Source organism: Poecilia reticulata, chromosome 22 (assembly GCF_904066995.2).
Source record: "Poecilia reticulata chromosome 22, P_reticulata-male-v2, whole genome shotgun sequence".
Classification (NCBI taxonomy): domain Eukaryota; kingdom Metazoa; phylum Chordata; class Actinopteri; order Cyprinodontiformes; family Poeciliidae; genus Poecilia; species Poecilia reticulata.
Genome location: NC_088851.1, coordinates 7,362,418 through 7,382,234, shown reverse-complemented (window position 1 = coordinate 7,382,234; position 19,817 = coordinate 7,362,418). Strand labels below are relative to the sequence as shown.

The 19,817-nt window shown below is 42.4% G+C and overlaps 1 protein-coding gene across 2 annotated transcripts in view; it reads right to left on the bottom strand.

Moving 5' to 3' along the window:
- Nucleotides 1-2,819: 2,819 nt before the first annotated feature.
- frmd6 (FERM domain containing 6) overlaps nt 2,820-19,817 on the bottom strand; it is a 32,521-nt gene continuing 15,523 nt past the window's right edge. The window contains exons 4-14 of one of the 2 annotated variants that reach the window (XM_008399012.3): nt 18,701-18,780; nt 17,562-17,638; nt 17,276-17,462; nt 15,724-15,879; nt 15,585-15,650; nt 13,054-13,122; nt 10,868-11,042; nt 10,321-10,629; nt 9,354-9,488; nt 9,178-9,269; nt 2,820-8,116 (exon numbers count right to left, since the gene is read on the bottom strand). In XM_008399012.3, coding sequence (XP_008397234.2) covers nt 7,826-8,116; nt 9,178-9,269; nt 9,354-9,488; nt 10,321-10,629; nt 10,868-11,042; nt 13,054-13,122; nt 15,585-15,650; nt 15,724-15,879; nt 17,276-17,462; nt 17,562-17,638; nt 18,701-18,780 — 1,637 coding nt within the window. In that variant the 3' untranslated portion in view covers nt 2,820-7,825. The remainder of the gene's footprint in view (nt 8,117-9,177; nt 9,270-9,353; nt 9,489-10,320; nt 10,630-10,867; nt 11,043-13,053; nt 13,123-15,584; nt 15,651-15,723; nt 15,880-17,275; nt 17,463-17,561; nt 17,639-18,700; nt 18,781-19,817) is intronic. The other variant, XM_017302439.2, reaches the window with a different exon arrangement.

Below are 19,817 nucleotides of genomic sequence, written 5' to 3'. Positions count from 1 at the left end.
GGCTGGTCCTGTCTCGGAGGCTGGTCCAGACTCGGAAGCTGGTCCTGTCTCGGAGGCTGGTCCTGTCGCGGAGGCGGGTCCTGTGTCGGAGGCGGGTCCTGTCTCGGAGGCTGGTCCTGTCTCGGAAGCTGGTCCTGTCTCGGAGGCTGGTCCTGTCTCGGAGGCGGGTCCTGTCTCGGTGGCGGGTCCTGTCTCGGAGGCGGGTCCTGTCTCGGAGACCGGCCCTGACTCCTCCGAGTCAGTACCGACCTCTGAGTTGACCAAATTTAGAGGCCCAGCTGAGCGTGGACTAAACACAGCGTTCGGTCCACTCTTGGTGGGTTCTTGCCTCTCTTCTTCGTTTGAGTCGTCTTCACAACAAACAGCCTGTTTGATGAGCCCCCATGCCTTTTGAAAAACGGTGTCTCGGAGATTGATTTTTCGTGGTCGTGATAGGGTTCGTCTAAAGCACTCCAAAACCTTATAAATAACTATTGGGTTATCGCTTCTGATCATTTTGAAGAGCAGTTCTCTTACTGCATCTTCATTGCCCCAGAGAAGTTGCAAGATGTCTCGGCAGGCTTTTTTCTCCATTTTCTCATAAAAGACGAAATCTATGTCCTTTACTTCTTTCCAGATTTTTGGAGCAAGCTTTCTCTGGACAGGTTCGGTGTGCTTCCTCTTGTAATGCCCATAGGTAGATCTATAACTGGACTTGTAAATCAATCTCCATAGGATGTTTTCCACCATAACTCTCCTTTCGTCTTCGGTTCCTCGTCTGAAACCCATCCTGTTTGCGTCCCTCAAAAACTGTTCAGGGTCCATGGCTGCCTGAGTATAATCCTCACTCAGGCAGTTTTCATCTGCGTACAAGTCTTCAGTTGGAAAAAAAGTCGTCCTGAACTTTCTTTTTGTAGACGCGAACATTTTCTCTTTAGGAACAGGATTCTCCAGGTGCTTTTTAAATTTCTCTACAATTACTTGGTGTCCTTCTGGGTGTTCAAGGAGTGCGATTAAATGCAGTCCACTGGCAAAGTGAAATGCATCTCTCGCAAGACTCTGGAAAATCCTTTCTCCTAGCTCTTCTGACACCTCGGAGAGTACGTCCACGTTTAATTCTCCAGTTTTTCTCAAAAGCAAGATCAGAATTTTGCTGTGTTGTTCCTGAAAGGTGTGTCTGACAAGATGCAGAGTTGGTCCATCTGCAGCCTTTTCAATCACTTCCCACAGAAGTTCACTGAGAAAGTTTCTTTTCTTGTAATCTGGGCTTCTTTGACCAGGGTGAACTTTTTTGGACAATGTTTTTTTCACTTTAGTCCAAAAAGAAACGTTAGGCTTTACATCCATTTCTCTCTGTGGGCTTTCGTCGTTCATCTTTATTGTGCTTAGCTAAAACGTCCAAATGAATCTTGTGCTGACTGACTGAACTGATTTGTGTTAACTGATCAGAGAATTAACTGATCAGTTGGTGATGTCATGACCTCTATGACATCACAAAGTCAACCTTAGAAGGGCCTCATGACACAGACATCATTTGAAGTCCTGCTGATGACATCATTGTGAGCAGCATGGCAACTGTTGCTAGGGCTAATAATAGCACGCAGTGAGCATGCGCTATGAAAAAAAAATAGAATCTGTGGGCACTAAATGCATTATTCTCTCAAGTCTGAACTGGCAGTGATTTGCGCAGCGTAACAGGACGGCCAGGGAACCATTGGCCCCTCCACTTTACCGCCCTACCCTTTTTTATTTGGGTTCCATCTCCTAACAGCAGTGGCAGAGCCACTGCTGTTATTTCTCTGCTAGAACGTTTTCAGGTAACATTTCACGAAATTATGTGATTAGAAGACGGCAGAACTCTGATCGTTTCCTGATCCCTCAGCGGGAGAAAAACCAGCAGAAGCGGATCAGCTGCTGGACGCTCCAAAGTCTCTGGTCCGTTAAAGCGACCAGATCAGAGGTGATTCTCTGACTGATATTGTTCTTAGTCTGATTAATAATGAGCTCCACGATGTTCTCTGTGCGTAAAGTTGAAACTGTCTGCGCACTAAGTGGTCAGCTGATCACATTCTGGACAGAAACTAGGGAACTGCTCTCTGTTCTCATCAAGACGAGGATGAGGAGGGAATCTGGCATATTAACTAGGTTAAGTTTTTAAAACACCATTAACATAAGCAGTGTAACTATATATTGTATATTTGGCGTTTGTCATCTCATGTGTGATTAATTGGAGCGTAACCGTGGAGCATTTATTGCCCAGCGCTCTGCGCTTGTTTCTGCCTAACGGATCTGCACTTTAATTTCTTTCCTCTCTCAACAGTCAGCTGTTATTCCTCTACTTAAACTACAATAAGTAGATCACATTCTCTTTAGGTTTTCTCTGTGTGCTGCAAACTCATTAAATGTAAACTCATTAGAAGCCCGAACCACCATCAGGCAAATAATTCTGGTCCGACCCGAAATATTGTTACCTGTCAAATTACCTGTCAAACCAGAGCTTCCTAACCAAGGTGTCCATAACTCTTCAACACGCTGTCAGCTCCCAGTCAGAAAGATGCATTTAGTTCAGTGTCCATGAGATGATATTCGGAAAGGATCTTTTATTTGATTGATTTTAGTTTCCTCTGTGATGAACTCTGCATAAAGTCTATCATGTCTCCATGTGCGGCAGTCAAAGGTGTTAATTATAACATGTCAAATGACAGAGGGGCCTAAAAACTAACCAAATATTCAGTTTGGTTATTTTTAAAAATTATATATATGTGCACACACACATTTAAAATTTTGCCCCCCCAGAGGTAGTCCTGGCCCCCCCAACTTTAAAAGTCTAGCTCCGCCACTGCATGTACCTGTTTATTGGATGTGAGGAACATTAGTACCAAAAAGGCACAGAGCAGATCCATTATTACAAATTATTTTTTTAACAGTAGGGTGACAAAAAAAACAAAAACAACTCTTCTTTTCCTGCAGAAAGATCCTTTCACAGAAAGGATTATGGGACACAGACTCTTACAAAGCGTAAGTAGGACCATTTACTAAAGCCGGAGAAGCAAATCACAACGACATGACGAAACCTCTCAATGGCAGGGTTATGCCTGCATGGCTTGTGTACCTAAACATTTGAGTTCAATAAAAAAAAATTTTTTGCTGCTGCTGATCACAAAATGACTTTGACACCTTCGATTAATGAACAGCTGTTGTAAAAACACAGGAAGAAACAGAGAAATTCATTTAAATTTCATAGCATCAATTTAAAGAAAGTACTTTATTCTAGAGGTTGTAATACTTAAAACGGACCTTGTAAAGCTGCAAAGAGAAGCGCGACTATCCACCTTATTCCTAGCACATGGTGAGGGCTTGCGTTAATTTTGGGTGCGACTTCCGCCGCAAACCGGAACCGCCATTTGTTTACATGTTAGTAACTCGCTAACCGGCTTTCGTCAGAGGTTTTAGGCTGTAAAATATGTGAGAACACCAGCTGTCACAGCTTAAACGTGGCAATATTGTTGTTGTCGCTACCTGCAGCTAGTGAAAAGTGGGATGGTGACTTGAAGAAGTGGCCGCAAATAAGCACTTAGCTTATGTAGCTACTTCGCTGACTCACTGCTCCGGATGCAGATGTGGGTTTTCTTCCGTTTGCTTTTAGTCCACAAAATGAAACGAGGACAGAAAGCATTTTGGCTTCTCTATTCAAGTTTATATATATATATAGTCACATTCTTTTTGTTTCCTCATCTGTCGGTAGGAATAGAGCATTACTTTTGTTTTTGGAGTACGTTCAAAAGTAGCCACAAACTCATTTTGGTCTGATTATTACGGTACAGTCACGACCAGCGCAACGGCTACCGGAACTCCACGAGGGCATCTTAAGGCGGTTTTCCACTGGAAAGACTAACCGGTTCATGTGTGGTCCGGTTCCAGCCCAGTGGGGAGCTTCTCCATATTACGGTCTGGAGCGCACAGCGGTTGTGGTCACCTAAACGCTTGTGTTCGTGATTAAAGTCATAATTACGCTCCTCTATACTGAGCAGCTGTCTGATAGCAGACGCCATGTTCTTAATAAATTTTTACTTAATATGGTACAATAACCAAAAAGAGAGATGTAAACGTCTACCAGGAATAAAGATTAGCAAAAAAACCCCCCCTACAAATTACAGTGAACCACTACCACTTCCGGTGGACGCCGGAAGTAAGACCCATAAACGTTCCACAGCACCTTCTCCCAGGAATAAGGTGGATACTATATTACTAATTAAATTTGGCAAATGTGAGGATTTATTGGCAACACTTAAGGCAATCATGTGGATCTTAAACATCAACCAACCAAAACAGAAATCTTAACAATAATAAAGTTGTGATATATGTGTAACAGTTAGAATTTAAGAAATAAGTTCATGACGCACAAATAAGTTCATGAGAGCACTTCAGACAGAGCTAAATGTGTTTGTTAGCATATTTTAGCATACAGGCTAAAAATAACCAGAACATCCAATCTGAAAAATGAGCACATTTACTAAGTTGTATTTAGAATCTAAAAGTTTTTAGAGTTAAGACAAGTGAACCGATGAAACCATTAAAGATAAAACATGTGAGTGGAGCCTTATGAACGCACTTGGTCCTGTCAGTTCCTGAGCACATTTTTTTGCTAACGTGGGATTAGTGGGCTTCAGCTCCTCTCTGGAAAACTTTAAATAACTCTTCTAATGTTGCCAAACGTTTTTATTGACGACGTCAGTGTAAAAAACAGGAAAACAGGCTCGTGATCCAAAATTGAAGTTTTGAAAATATGCAGAGAGGAAAAACAGCCACAGGGAGCAGCAAAGAGCTGACAGGAAGATGTTAGTGGCTGGCTAAGTGTTTCCTGCCGTCAGTGCTAGGGTTCAAAGGTTAGCACGGTCCAGGCATGGGTCAGGTGGAAGTTTTAAAAAGGAACAGTTCCAAAGCTACAAAATGTTTCTATTGCTTTGTTACAATGGTTTTATTGCAATGTCAGGTAGAATTGGTTGTTTGAAGCACACAATCAACAGAATGCTGCCCCTTCCCCACCTACTGCTGCGCATTGTTGGTCAACTGGCTTAATGAAAGCTGGAACATGTGTCCCTTACTTCCAAGAAAGTTAAAATTAACAGCTGGAAATAAATATCCAAACCACAATCTTCAGCTTCTAACACTGCTATAAAACTATGGCAGACAAAAAAGACCAATATTTTGTCCAACGTAAAGTTTCGTTGTTCTGTATGTTTGCTTAAAAGAACAGTTCAAATTTTTTTTAACTGAAGTTCTGTCTAATGGTTAGAAGTGGTTTAAATCTTTTCTGCAGAACAGGAAGTGAGAATTCTCCCTTTCCTGTCTGATAAGCCACCAATTTAGCATCCAATATGGCCGTCACATATATAGACCATACTGAAAGTTATAAATTGAAAACCAGTCTCATGTAATATATTATATTAACATTCAGTGTTGTGAAACCACAATTTGTGAGCATATTAAATAAAAAAGAGAGAGAAATTCATAGTTATCAGTGTGTATTGTTAAGAAAAGTTAGCACTAAAAAAACCCACAAATCTCGCCGTTTTGGAACTTGTGACTAAAACTAACTAAATTTTGATGTGAAGTTCCTCTCCACTCTAACTTCTGAAACTAATGGATCTCAGGCTTGTGATAAATCCAGATTTGTTGGTCCAGGACGCTGAAGCTAACGGCTAGTTCAAGGTGCTAAGCTAAAGCTAACTTCTACTGGCTTGAAGTAACTCCAGTAAAAAAAGATTGGAACCATTCTTAGGTTGTAATGGCGGCTTGTTAACAAAAGAAGATTATTATTTACACAGGAAACACAGGAGGATGGGAAGCAGTGCGTCAACAATAATCTTCCTCTGTGAAACATGTACAAAGAGCAGAACATAAAGTGCTCATGGTCTGAGTGATAAAAAGCAAAGTGGTTTAAATATTAATAAAATAATGTTACTTAGTTACTCTGACCGGAAGTTGCTTTACATGTTTCACTGTCCGTTTACGTTTCACACAGGAATATTACTGGTGACGCACCGTCTCCAACCTCAACTTCCTGAGTAAATGACCAACCGATATAAACATGACAGCTAGTAAAATAGAGTTTGCATAAATTTTTTTTCGAGACTTGAGTTTTATAAAGAAGGTGTAGAAATCTGCTTTGGGCTTAGGTGTCCTTGCTGCTAGCAGTTAGCATGATCCAGACTTGTATAAAACAAAGATGCCAAGGGAAGATACTAACTGCCGATAAGATCTCACTTCCCTTTATGTCTGCGCATCAAAACAGCATTAAAAGCACGTTGCAAGTAACAGTTAAACTGCAAAAATCTCTACATAATTTGGCATAAATGTTGCTTTTCTGTTAAAATATAAGATGTTCATGTTTAAAATATAAGTGCAAAGCAAAGTTAAACCTTGGTTTCTAATCGTGAGAACCTCTCACCGACCCATGCCTGCTTATGACTGTGGTTTTGTTCGCCTTGCTCAAGTATTGCGTCTCAGAAATGTTGCCTTATATAACGACACAACTCTGTGTTGATTATTCGGTTTTCTGTTTCGAACAAATCCCTTTTTTGTGTAACTTTTCAAGACTCAAAATGAGTTCTGTCGCATTTAAAACTAAGAAACTATTAAACCGAAGCTTAACCTGCCACATTGTTGCAATTATTCTTCTAATCCGTAACAGAGCCCCATGTTTACCCACGGCGTCTGCAGTGTATCAACAAGTATCAACAACACAGCTGACCGCCTGTATCGCCATGTCCTCAGGCCGTCTGGACTCTTACTGGGAGATTGAAATGACAAAACCGGATGAAACCAGTTAGTCTGGTTAGTAGCTCCGCATCCTTAACACTGCCACCGAGATTTGTTCGTAATACTGAATGACAGCAGAATATTATCTAAACATACACTATATATATTTTTTTATATAAAAATACATCTAAAAAAATGTTTGGTTTTTTTTGGTTGGAGGATGTGAAATAAAAAGAATGTAACAAATTCCAGTAAAAAAAAAAAAAAGAGAGAGACAAAAATCAGCACCGAGAGAAGGCTAGAAGTGTAAAAAAAAACATAAAGCATCAACATGCATGGGTTGTTTTGGCTGACAGTTCCATTTTTGACTCCAGATCACACAGAATCGTATTTTGGCCACAAAACTCGACTGCATGCTGGGACATGTAGGAGCCCTCTCAGGCTCACTCCTGCCTGGAAACTTCGGCTAAATTTCACAGGACGAATAGAGAAACGTCGTGAAGCCGTTTAAAAAAGCTGCAGAGCGAGCTCGATTCGCTGACTTAAATGTGCATGAGAGGTTTAAGAGATTGCAGAACCTTCGATCTTCATGGCTTGAACGTCAGGAGAGGGCTGTGATTGTCAAGGCGAGCGTTCGACACCTGCATAGTGTTGCCAAGGCACGGCGGTGGTGTGTTCACATCGGTTACGTGAAGAAGAAGAAGATGATAGTAGCTCCGGTTCGTCGCGCCGGAGGAATGGTGAACGTAGAATCAGGCGTTCTAGTTAAATTCCACTTTTTGTTTTTGGCTTGTAGCCCAGAAGACGTTCATCTATTTATTTACAAACAGTCCTGCTTGTCTTTCTTTTTACCTCCAGTCTTTGCATGGCTTCAAAAAGCGGCTGAAACAAAAAATAAAGATAGAAGGATCCCTTTTGTTACCTTTGAGCAAAAAACAAACTCCGTCCAAGCTGTTTGTTCTGTCAACACGTCTCTCTTCACCCAGAAGGCTCCTTGCCTGCAGGTCAGTCTCAGGAAGTGGACGAGCTTTCTCGTCGCCGGTTTGCTAACCGTTAGCAGACGCGCCGCCCTCGTCCGCCGCCGTCACACCACGAACTCGGGCACCTCGTCGTTGGTCAGGTCCAGGGAGAAGTACTTGTTCGTCCGCTTGATGGGGAAGGGCTGCGTCTCACCGAGCGCGCCGGTGCGCTGCTCCGACAGGCCCAGGTGTCCCTCGCCGTCGTTCAGCTCCTGGGCGCAGCCGAACGTGTAACTGTGGGCGGTGTCCTGGCAGAGCTCCGCCCACTGCTGGCAGTCCTTCTGGTAGAGCCGGATGTCGTCCAGCGATTGGCTGTGGCGGTCCGTGGAGGACTGAGGCTTCCGGCTCGTAGTCGTCTGTGAATGTGAAAAGGAACAATGTTGCCGTTACTTTTACTAAGCGCTGCCGTTTGGTTTCCTTGGCGACCAAATGAGGTCAAAACCTGTTTTGGGGTGAATGTAGCTTACAGCTTGGAAAAATAGCAACGTTTGTTGCATTTTCAGCGGTTCTCTTTCGCGCTGCACTGAACCAATAAATCTGAACTTGTTGAAAAACATCTGCCCCCAGTCGCCGGTGGCGGCGCCGCACCAAGAACCACTGAAGGAAACGACGAGAAAACCTCAGAGGAAGACACGAGCGCAACTTCCTCCTACGTAAAATGTAAACAAAAACGGAGTGGCGTCAGGCTTTAGAGGTTGTAGGATTTCTGTTCTGTCATTGGTAAAACAATTTCTCCCACTAACGCAAGACGCACGTGTTTGTTTTGGTTTTAATGACCCAGAATGCCCTGCGCCGTAGTTAAATTCCTGCTTTTGGAGCAGCATTTGGTCTACTAGGCATTAACATACGCATTCGTAAAATAGCAAGAATGTAGTGAGTTTGGAGCAATAAAAGCAAGATTTGCATTTGAAACTGAATAAATGTTGTCCTTGCAAATACATTGTATTTTAATAAGATTTCAATTTGTCTGAAATCTTTCTTCCCCAATGGGAAATAAAACGCTTCCATCTGCACCAAAATGTGCTGGAGAGCCAAATTTTGTATTATTCTTGAATTTTTACTTTTATCTATACTTAAAAAGACCTAGAAATCACTCTTTTTCAGTTCATTACACGACAAAACTGTCCCATGCTGCTGTCAGATCAATCAGATCTTCAGACTAAATCATCCCTGTGGTGCTGTTGCATATTTGTGCTAAATTATGCGGCTTTCAAAGGAAGGGAGAGAAAAAAAGAGCCACACTGGCTGAACGTTTACCTCTGGAAGGGTGGAACCGACTGTGTCAAATTAGGCTGGACCATATAACTGGGCTGAAAATAACTTCAAAACACTTTGGAGGTTTGTCGTCGTATTCCACCCTGTGGTTGCTTCGTCTCAGTTGCGTCGCTGCGTGTTGCCGAAATGAGTCGGGAGTTACCTGAGGCAGCGACTCGATGCTCTGTCCTCTCATCTTGACGACGGTCTCCGAGGAGCTGGAAGTGGAGGAGCTGATGTCTTTTACTATCAGGCCTGAAAAGAAAGCCAGAACACGAACGTTTTAGAGCAAATTGCAGAAACGTGGACGCTGCGTGTCGCTCCCCTAAATGTCTGTACCCGAGTATCCGTTGGTCTGGTCTGGTGACATCGTCAGCATGTCCTCGGTGATGTGGATGCACAGCTCCTGGTCCAGAGCCATCTCGTGAAGCTCCTCGTAGTCTTTGGGGTCGTCAACCAGCATCTCGATCTCTGCTGGGGAACAAAAACAATATCAGAGTAAAGGAAATACAAAACTTCAAACTGGTTCAAACCCCTGAAATCCCCTCGCAGATACATCAAACTCTCAGCTGTAGAGCAGCTTTTATACGACGACGTCCAGGACAAAAACACAAACCAGAGGAAAACAAAAAACTTGAAAACCTGTCAAAAGAGATTAATAGGCAGAAAATGAATCTTTTATCTGTTATAATACAGACACAAACCTTTACTTCTTATCTACAAGGAAGTAAAGAGGAAAGAAAACCCTTGTTTATAAATAAAGTAGCTAAATTATAAGCATACTGTGCTAATAAAAGAAACACGAGCTAAAGTAAAAATAATGGATAATAAATATATTAAGAAAAGGAAGTTTTTCAACATATCGGTGTCGTCCAGATACGAAATTAACAACCGATATTTATCTCCATCTTGATCTGTTTATTGGCTGAATATAATATTAACGTCAACCCAAATTATGACAACGGTGCAAAAATGAATGGAAAAAATACAGAATTATGAATAAAACGAATATAAAGATAAAATGATTTCATTAAAATTATTCCCTAAATCCTAAAGGTTCTTGGCTGAAGGAGCAATTAAGACCAGTTTTTTCCCCAGTAGAAAGTTGTCAAGGTCATCCAGGTCAGATCTATCATCAGGACACTCAGCATAAACCGATCATGTTTCCAGAAGGAAGGACACAAAGTTTAACAAGCACTGGACCTTAAAGTCTAACCCTGTGAAACAAAAACATTTCACTGCTCGTCTCTGTGAGCTAAGCTACAAACACGTCAGCCCAAATACAGAACAAACCATCCGCTCTTACCGTCGTCGTCCAGGATGCGCTCTTTGCCGCTGCTCTCGATGCCGGAGGTGTGGGAGCTGCCATGGCTGGTGGTGGAGGAGCTGCAGGTGCGCACGGGCCGGTGAGGGGCCTGACCCGGGGCCCGGAAGCTGTCCGTCTCGATGCCGGACGTGTGCGAGCTGCCGTGGCTGGTGGTGGAGTGGCGGGAGAGGCGCTTGTGGTGGGACACGCTGCCGGCGCTGCTGCCGCTGGCGCGGGAACGCTTGTCCAGCTGCTCCATGTCCAGCTCCAGGGCGTCGCTGATGTACGACTCCCGGTACTGCTTCTTCTCTGGAGACACGACGACATGAGAAAACTGTAATATTTAGCACATTGATACTTCACAATCTTAAAATTCTTTCTTTCTTTTTTCTTTTTTGCAGAAAATTGAGGAAGCATTGTAAGAAGATGCAGTGCTAAGTAAAAAAAAAAAAACCCTACCGTGGCGTGTGGACCGGACCACACGCCACGGTTCAAGGGGTGTGAACACTTCAGCGGAGCAGCGTGTGTAAACGGACACCGAACTCACCTTCGTTTTCCTCCAGCCGACGGACTTGCTTGAGGACGGGCTGCAGGTTCATGTAGAGCCGGTGGCTGTTGCTGAGCAGCTGCAGCAGGTGGCGGGAGCGCAGCGGGCAGCCCGTGTAGTAGATGAGCTTCCTGGCCGAGGGCAGACCGTCGGGGAGGATCTCAAACTTTTTCCCCTGAGGGAGCAAGAGAGAGGGGAAATAAAACATTTTTAAAGTGCCAGAGAGGCTGCAGGGTTTAACAGCAAGCAGGAATCGGTTCAGGTTTCTGTTTTACTTTCTCACGCAGAATTTTGATGATTTTCCAGAGAGAGGAAAAATGAAATCGGTTTGTTTTCCTCCCCCAGATTTTGTCTTTAAATGTGTCTAAAAACATGTTTGTGTGTCTGTTTCTTCCACACACCTGAATACTTTTCTTCTTATTTGACTGCAGCGCTGAGCTAAGCTTTGTTTATTTCAATATTGATTTTTTTAATGTGTAAAATATGAGTCAACTTTTATTTCAATTACACAGAGCTGTTAGGAATAATACATATTCAATACGTTGAAACAATCCAAACAAATTCTTATTGTAAATCACCTTCCTGCTCAAATTAAATGCCAAAAACACAAAATATGAAGAAAGTTAAAAAAAAAAAAATCTGTAAAAGCTGTTCTCATTAAGTTTTCTGGTATTTAGCAAATTGAAATAATTTTGGCAATTCTAACTAACTTAAAATAAGAGAAGTGCGTTCTGATTTAACTTCAGACAGTTTGTGTGTGTGTGTGTGTGTGTGTGTGTGTGTGTGTGTGTGTGTGTGTGTGTGTGTGTGTGTGTGTGTGCGTGTGTGCGTGCATGTGGGTGTGTGTGAAAATATCTGGATCCAACTCTAAATTATATTTTCCAAATCCAGGCATTTAATAAAACGGTAGATTGCACTTTATTACATAATGGTGCAGTTTGAATATCAAGCGCTTTCAAGGACTTTTTACTTCTGTAAAAAGCACTTTCCAAACCTTGAAAACACCTAATTGAAATTCAGGCATGTTTGAAAGAAATAGACATTAAAAGTTTTTTTTTTTTTGGGAAACATGATGAAGGTTGAAATAACATCTTCCTAGATATTCCAGCAGCATCACAAGCCTTTTCTGCCTCTCTTTGTGAAACATCAGGATCAAATTAAGGCAAGATGCAAAATAAAAAAAAATCTGCCAGTCTGAAACACGCCATGCCTTCTTGGAATGTTTTATACCAAAGATAATCTCAAGTCCAGAGCCCCAAATCCTTCCCCCAAACCTTCCTAACATCTGGCGTTTATTGAACGTCCCGTCCGTCTCTCTGCGCCCCGCTCGCTCTCAGACTTGCCCGCCGGTGGATGAAGCAACCCATGGGTTGGGTGAAAGCTGGAAGCCTTTTGCTATTCTGAAGAAGGGCAGGAGAAACAGTCCGGGTCCAGGCCACCCAACCGCAGCCACGCCACGGCTCGCTGTCACGGTGCTCCGGCGGGAAAACCACCCCAAACAAAAAAAAAGACGAGGGGAAAACAGGACGTCTAACACAGCAAACCCCAAAACAAAGTGAAGTATCCAGAGGTTTAAATTATATTTTTTTTAAAACCCAGATACCTTTCAGGCTCTTTTCTGTATCCGGATGGAAGAAAAATTGTGAGCTGGCAGAAAAAAAACATCCAGATATATTGAGAGCTTCTCTGGCTCACTTAGAGCGAAGCGGCTGCTGGGCTCAGCTTAACGACGCGCTGAGTCAGAGCAGAGACGAGGAGATTCAACAAGGTTCCCTTTAACGACCGCAGGGTTAATAATGAAATCAATGAAGCACGAGGCGTGTTTATCAAAAGGCAGAAATTGTTTCTGCTGATCACTAAAAATCCACATGAAGTGTGCAGAGTGTTTCTGTGTGTGTGTGTTTGCGTGTATGCGTGTGTGTGTGTGTGCTTGAGTGAGGAAAGTCTCTCAAAGTCCCCGATTGGTTCCAGAGAACTCGCCGGCGAAGATAAATCAGCCGTTTGGAGGGGAAAAACAAGGCCTTGCGTAAAGGTTTCCACAATCCTGAGTGAGAGCTCACTTTGCGCACGCATCCACTCCGAAACCCAGGGGGAGGCACCGTTTTTAATCGACGCCGCGGCTGGTTTAGGAACTCAGGAAGAAGAGCCTATCTGGGGAAAAAACACCGCGCCGCTATTCGACTCACCACAAAAACGAGTTTGCCCACGTTGGTCCAGGGAAAGTCGTACAAAAGCTGCCTGACAGAGCCGACGTTCTGCAACACAGAGAAGGGGGAGCGAGGGTTAAAGCCAACAAAGAAACAAGGACAACACTGCTGCAACCTGAGAAACGTCCTACTTCTACAGAGATGTGCTGCTTCACTTTGATACGTTACAGCTGCCAACTTTATTGTTCTCTATTGAAAACAAGGAGAACAGGTGATCTGACTTAGATACATTGATTTGATTGAGCACAAGGAATCACATTAAATTCACTCAAGTTCATTTATGAAGTTGATTAATCTATCAAGAAGTTAAACAAACATAAATAAAGTGAGTTTGACAAACTTTATTCAGATATTTGTGACTAGGCCTGTCGCGATAAACGATAAATCAATTGATCGCACAATAAATTAAACCTATCAACCTCATTTTAATTATCGGCTTATCGTCTCTTCCTGCCTTTTTTTCTTTCTGTTGATGACACTGAATGAAAAAAGGCTCAGCTCCGGTGCTCTCCACTGACCCTCCCTTCCTAATTTCATTAGTGTAATGCCCAGCGCACACTACACGAGTTGTCGGCCCATTTTCTAAACCTGAGAGACACATTAGCAGACAGAAATCCTAGGTATAACGGTTCGATCGGGTTCGTCGTGCCGTATGGTGTCCAGCCACAAGGTCACAAAATAATGGCTACAAGTTCAGTTAACTAATTTTAAAATCAGGCATTAATCAATGCTTTACTAGAATCTACCTGTGATGCATGTGGCTAGAGTCAGCGTAAAGTCCTGACTGAATGAAAATCATTATAACCTATTTATGTCACGTTGACAAAGAACAGCTGAAAACTTACCAGGTTTATCAACTGCGGTAGCAATTTGGCTCCAATTCATCTCCTTATCATTTCTATATTCTTTGCACAAAATGTTGAATAAATATTAATGTTGTTTCTACATATCATCTCCAATGTCCGCTGGATTTGGGGTTGCGCTGTGTCAGCTGTTTGGGATTCCCCTCCGTATTTTCCCCTCAGAAAGCACAGAGGAGAATCCGCGCTTTCTGATTGGCTACCTGTCATTCAGCGTTAAGCTCCCAGTCGGGGAAAACCCCTGATTTAGATCGGAGCGGCCACGACGATCTACCCTCACACACCACACACTGCAGGATGATCGGTTACGAAATCACCAGCGTCAATTTTAGATCGGCCAACATCTAAGATTGTCATAAAGGGAAATTAGGGGCAAAAAATGGTGTAGTGTGAACTATTGCGTTGGGTAGTCGGATGTGCCCATCTTCTCTATTTAAATCTAGTCATTACTGAAGGGCAACATAGACTTCATAATCTGCACTCTTTTGGTTGAATGCAGTATTTATTTCCACTTTGGCTTTATGTTGCTTAGTTTTTATTCAAGTGAGTTTTTTGTTAATGGAGACTGAGAATCCATTTTATTTTTCCTTTGGTTGTTTTGTTTATTTAGTTTATCAGTTCCAGTGTTATGTGTTTTTTTGAAAATAAAGTGTATCTATCTATGGCAGGAAATCACATGCATTATTAGTCATTTCTATTAAATCAGTGTCAAAAGGTCTTGAAACAATATTATCGTTTATCGCAATAATTTTTTAGACAATTAATCGCTCAGCAAAATTTGTTATCGTGACAGGCCTATTTGTGACCACTACTAACATAATGTTTTTTTAAAAGTTGGAGCTCTGTTCTTTTTTTTTTCAGTGGTGAATAATTGGAAAGTGGAAGAAAAATGATACCCGGTTTTAAACTTTTAACCAATAAAAAATCTGAAAAGTGTGGCGTGCATTTATAATTCTGTCCTGTGTTATTACTTTGTAGAAGCACCTTTTGCTGCAGCGGCAACTATGGATTACTTTATGATCCACTAAATACTGAATAAATGACATGTGGAAATGACTTTGGTCTTGCAAAAGTACTGTTATTTATTTTTTTTTGTTTTAACTTTTCAGCATTCTGTCACACCCAAAAACCCAAAATATTTTCTAGTTTCAAGTGCAAAAATGTTAGCACACTTGAAATAAGACAAAACTAAGTTATAAGTAACTTTTCAGTGAGAAACAAGAGCTTGTTGGACACAATAATTTCTTAATATTGATGAAAAAGTATTATTTCCTCTGAAAAATTATTTAATTTATAACACTGGAAAATATCTTGCAATAAGTAAAAAAACCTGCCAGTGGCACTGGTAGTTTTTCATCAATATTATTAAATTATTGACTTGAAACACGCTCTTATATCTTGCTGAAAAGTTACTTTAATCTTCTTTCAAGTGTACTAACATTTTTGCATGGAAAAACTACACAAAAATACTTCAGATTTGGGGTTTTTGCAGTATAGTGTGGCAAAATATGGAAAAGTTAAAAAAACGATGAATACTTTCATGAGACCAAATACATCCCCATGTGTCATGCTGGCAGAGAATGATGCTAAATTGTTTTGAGACCCTAAAATCAGCACAATTCAGCCTTATTGGAAAGGAAGAGACTTTACCTGAAATATCTGGATTCCACGTAAGGTCAGACCCAGTGTGAGCGAAGCCTCAACTTCCTTCTTATCCTGTTGACGGGGGAGGAAAACAGATGAGGAGGGAATGAAACAGAACGTGAAATCCTGCCGGAGTTTTTCTCACCTTGTACAGCCTGTAGTAGTGCACCGTGACGTCGTCGAGCTGAGCGCACTCCTTTATGTACTTGAGGTGCGCCTCTGAGGCGGTGAGTGCAAACTGGTCCTTGTGCATGTTGGGGATGTGCCTCAGGATGTACTCCCGGCCACGCTTGGCTATCACCTGAGCAGGAGGAGAGGCAGAGGGAGCCGTCAGGCTGCGGCGAGCGAAGGCGCCGTAGGCGCCGAAGCCGCCTGGCGAACAGACGCCAGAAAGGACAGCCTGTGCGCTGGCCAGAAACGCTGACCGGAAGCGCGGCCGCTGAGCTTCCAGGCGATCCAGTAACTAAGTCGTCTCCGTAAGCGGCGGCTAAATCTGTGTGAGATTTGCTTTGGGGAAAGCGTACATTGTTGACATTCCAACAATTTCCTGTAGGCACCGATTTGTGCTGTGATAAAGAGGCGGGGGGGGCTAATCACAGGAAGTGGAGGGCAATCAGACGGGTGTGGCCGTCAGAGGGCCAACGTTACCAGAATAGTCATCTTAAGGAACTCTGTGTGCCACTTTCAGGGACAAAAATAAACTAGAACTCCCAGTTTTCATCGGGCTGCATGCTAAAACGTATGTAATAGTGTTTTAGAGTTTTATCAGCGTCAAATGTAGATAGTTAGCCTCGAATCCAGGACTGTCCGCTCTCGGGGTCAGGACACTAACGGTGCAAAACTGTGTGTGTGATTTAATCTCGTTATAAATACATCTGTTTTGTGAAGGCCTCAAATGTTTCTCAGAGAACATTAGTGAAGAAAAGGCGCCATGAAGTCAGTGGCGACCCCAAGGGGTGGGCTCGGGGTGCCCTGGGCCCCTCTTTAAAAATACTGGATACCAAATTGGCCTCCATTATAATCATGTTCATGTCATAGAAAACTTCATCAATGAAGATATAAATGTTAAACCTAATAAATAAATACAAAAATGAAAATTATCATAATATTATTATAATTTCTTTAGCTGTTCCCCTGTAAAATGTTTAGTGGCCTTGCCTGGCCATTTTGATGAACATTTTATGTATTTATTTATAAAAAGTTTCTGTAGGAGGAGCCACAATGGAGTGATTTAGATTGAAGCATATCTGTGTCAGAATGGCCCAGTCAAAGTTCAGACCTAAATACAAGAGAATCTGTGTTCAAACTCACATCCAGTCTGACTGAGTTTGAGCTCTTTCGCAAAGAGGAACGAGCAAAAAAAAAAAGTCTGTAGGTGTGCAAAACAGGTGGAAAAATGATCAAAAAGACTTGTGGCTGTAAACTTCAGTGAAGGTCGTTCTACAAAGTAACCAACTCAGAAAATCTGCAGTCATGTGCAGTTTCCCTCCAGTTTCCCCATTGTGCACTACTTATTATTTATCTATCTTAATAAATACAATTAACATACACCAGGATTTGGGAACAAAATCTGAAAGAATGTGTTTTCAAACATCTAAACAGAAGAACATACTGCTTATTTATTATTATTATTTAAATTAAAGAAGGTGTGATGTGAACCGAAGACCATCTACATGCTGCTTGTGCGTCCCACTCACCCATTGGGGGAAGTAGGCCTCGGGTTCAAAGTACTTCCCAAAGTGCTTGTTGCGTTTGAAGTTCCCGAGGTCGGCCTGGAGAGCGAAGGCTGCCAGGAGGAAGTAGGCCTCCTCTCTTTGGATGCACTGTGAGAGCAGCACCTGTTTCCTCAGGTGCCAGTAGTAGTAGTACCTGGCTACCCGGTCGCTGCACGACACACAGGGCGTGGCGCGGTTAGCTCAGGTTTCTGACATTACTGTGAATGTTGGCGAATTAGGAAAACAAGGCTCATGAATCTTTACTGACCTGATTAATCTCCCGTTCTCCACATAATACTGAGCTCTGAAGTGAATGATCATCGGAGGCCCAAACTGGTCAATACCCTGGAAACGCACAAGAGGAAACACATCAATCACTGCACCGTGGAAGAAAGGTGCAGTGATTGCACCTTTCTCCCAATATTTTGTTGGTTCCATTTAGAACCAACAAAATATTGGTTCTAAATTGAAAGATAGTTCGGCTACATGGAAAGTCCGGCTCATTGATTTAGTGCAAAATCGAATGGACTAAAATTGGTTTTAAAGCGATTTGCTTAAAAAATCTCAGTTGAAGCGAACTCTGGTGCAATTCGCTTACTCATGTGAACGCTAAGCAGACTGGAGACTGTCATATGCGGGAAATGGACTATTACTGCAGGGCATTCTGGGTAAATACAACCAAAAAACCACTAACCTCTAAAGTTTGACGCTTCTCCATTTTTGTTTACATTTCGTGAAGAAGGAAGTTGCGCTGATGTCTTCCTTTGAGGTTTTTGTATCATTTCCTTCAGTGGTTCTTGTTACAGTGCCATCACAGGCCAGGAGGGGAATTAATTTTTCAAAGGGTTTGGTTCGTGTGACACAGTGCAGCCGAAAAGCAAACCGAACCAAGTGGAAATGTAACAAAAATTGCAACTTTGGTCTCTAATCAAACAGTGCTCCAGACTATCAGGTGTGAAAACATCCTTAAAGATCCTCTATTATTGTAATGTTTACTGTAATTTTCTGACCAGTCAAAATCCTTCAATAACAGGCATGGTTTAAAAAAAAAAACCCAGCAACAACAGAGCCAAGTCACCACGAGTGCATTACTTCCATTTCATGGCATTATGTAATGCAGGTAAACGTCGTAAACAAGATAGAGCATGAATACTTGAGACGTGAGATCTTTGTGCTAGTATTTACGAACACCTCAAAACCCAAACAAACTTCACACTCTAAGAAAGGTTTTGCTGGCAAACGTGATTTTTGCACATTAGAAGTTTGTGAAATATCAGTTGTCGTCTTCTCATCGACGACTTACTTTTTTCTTGCCAGTGTGAGTGAAAACAGTGCTGAAATTGCATTTTCTATATTTATTTAAATGAGTTGATTCTGAGCTAAATGTTGCATGACGTTTCTTCTCACCTTGCTGGCTTCTCTCTTCCACTCTTTGGGGCAGTACTTGGACAGCTTCTGGTCTAACTCCATGTAGATGTGTTCATTATCTGCGGGACAGGAAAGCAGGCTTCACTCACTCATTCAGCACAAGCAGATGTTGCAGAAACTTTCACTAATCTACCAGAAAAAGATGCAGACAAATAAAGTCTTGAAATTAAAAAAAGTTAGGTGCAACACACACATTTTTTTTTTGTTTTCATTCCTATTTCGTAGGAAATTCCAAAAACATTTAACGACCGGGTCCACCCAGTCGTTAAACTTTGCTACAAATAGCGAGTATTTCTGAAGAAAGAATGACCTTGTTTCTGGTTGCCGAGAGACACAACGTAAATACAGAGAAAATAGAAAACAGAGTTGACACAAACAACTTACTTTTAATATATATATATATATATATATATATATATATAAAAATCTAATGACTTTGTTTTAATAAAATATCGGCAGTAAGAATAAACATCACAAATCAATCCAGCATCTTTTTAATTTGAACGTTTCGACACGGCCGCCATAAAACACGATTTAGATTTGTGCTCCGCTGTTAAGAAATCAGCAGATTTTATTGCCAAGCAAGTTCAATCTTTGTCCCACCCGTTCAAAAATACAAGAGAAAAAAAAAACTTATTTTCATGCAGCAATATTGGATGCAAGTCTTATTCATCAATCAGACAGATGTCTGAACTCCGGTTCAGCCCGTCTCCTGGAGGACAGCGGGTGACAGACGGGGAGTGGGTGGCCTCTCGGTTCGCCTCGGGGATTTCATGCTGCTCAGACAAGCACTCCAAGAATGTCCCACAATCAGAGCCATTGGCTCCCGCTCTGCTGACCCGCTGTGCCGCCATCAGCTCATCAGGAGCCACGCTGTGTGAAAAACACTGCTTTTGCAACGGATTCCCTCCCATGACTCCCTGCCCCCACCCCCCTCGACTCGTTGCTGCCCGCAACTGTCACCAGCTGCCTCCTCGCCGCGGTGCAGACTCAGTGACTCACTCTGTCAGCCCGTCGCTGTCAAAAACAACTGCGGCTCGGCGGGAGGCGGTCATAATAAGGTTGCTCCGGGTTGCTAGGCTGCAGCATGACAGGT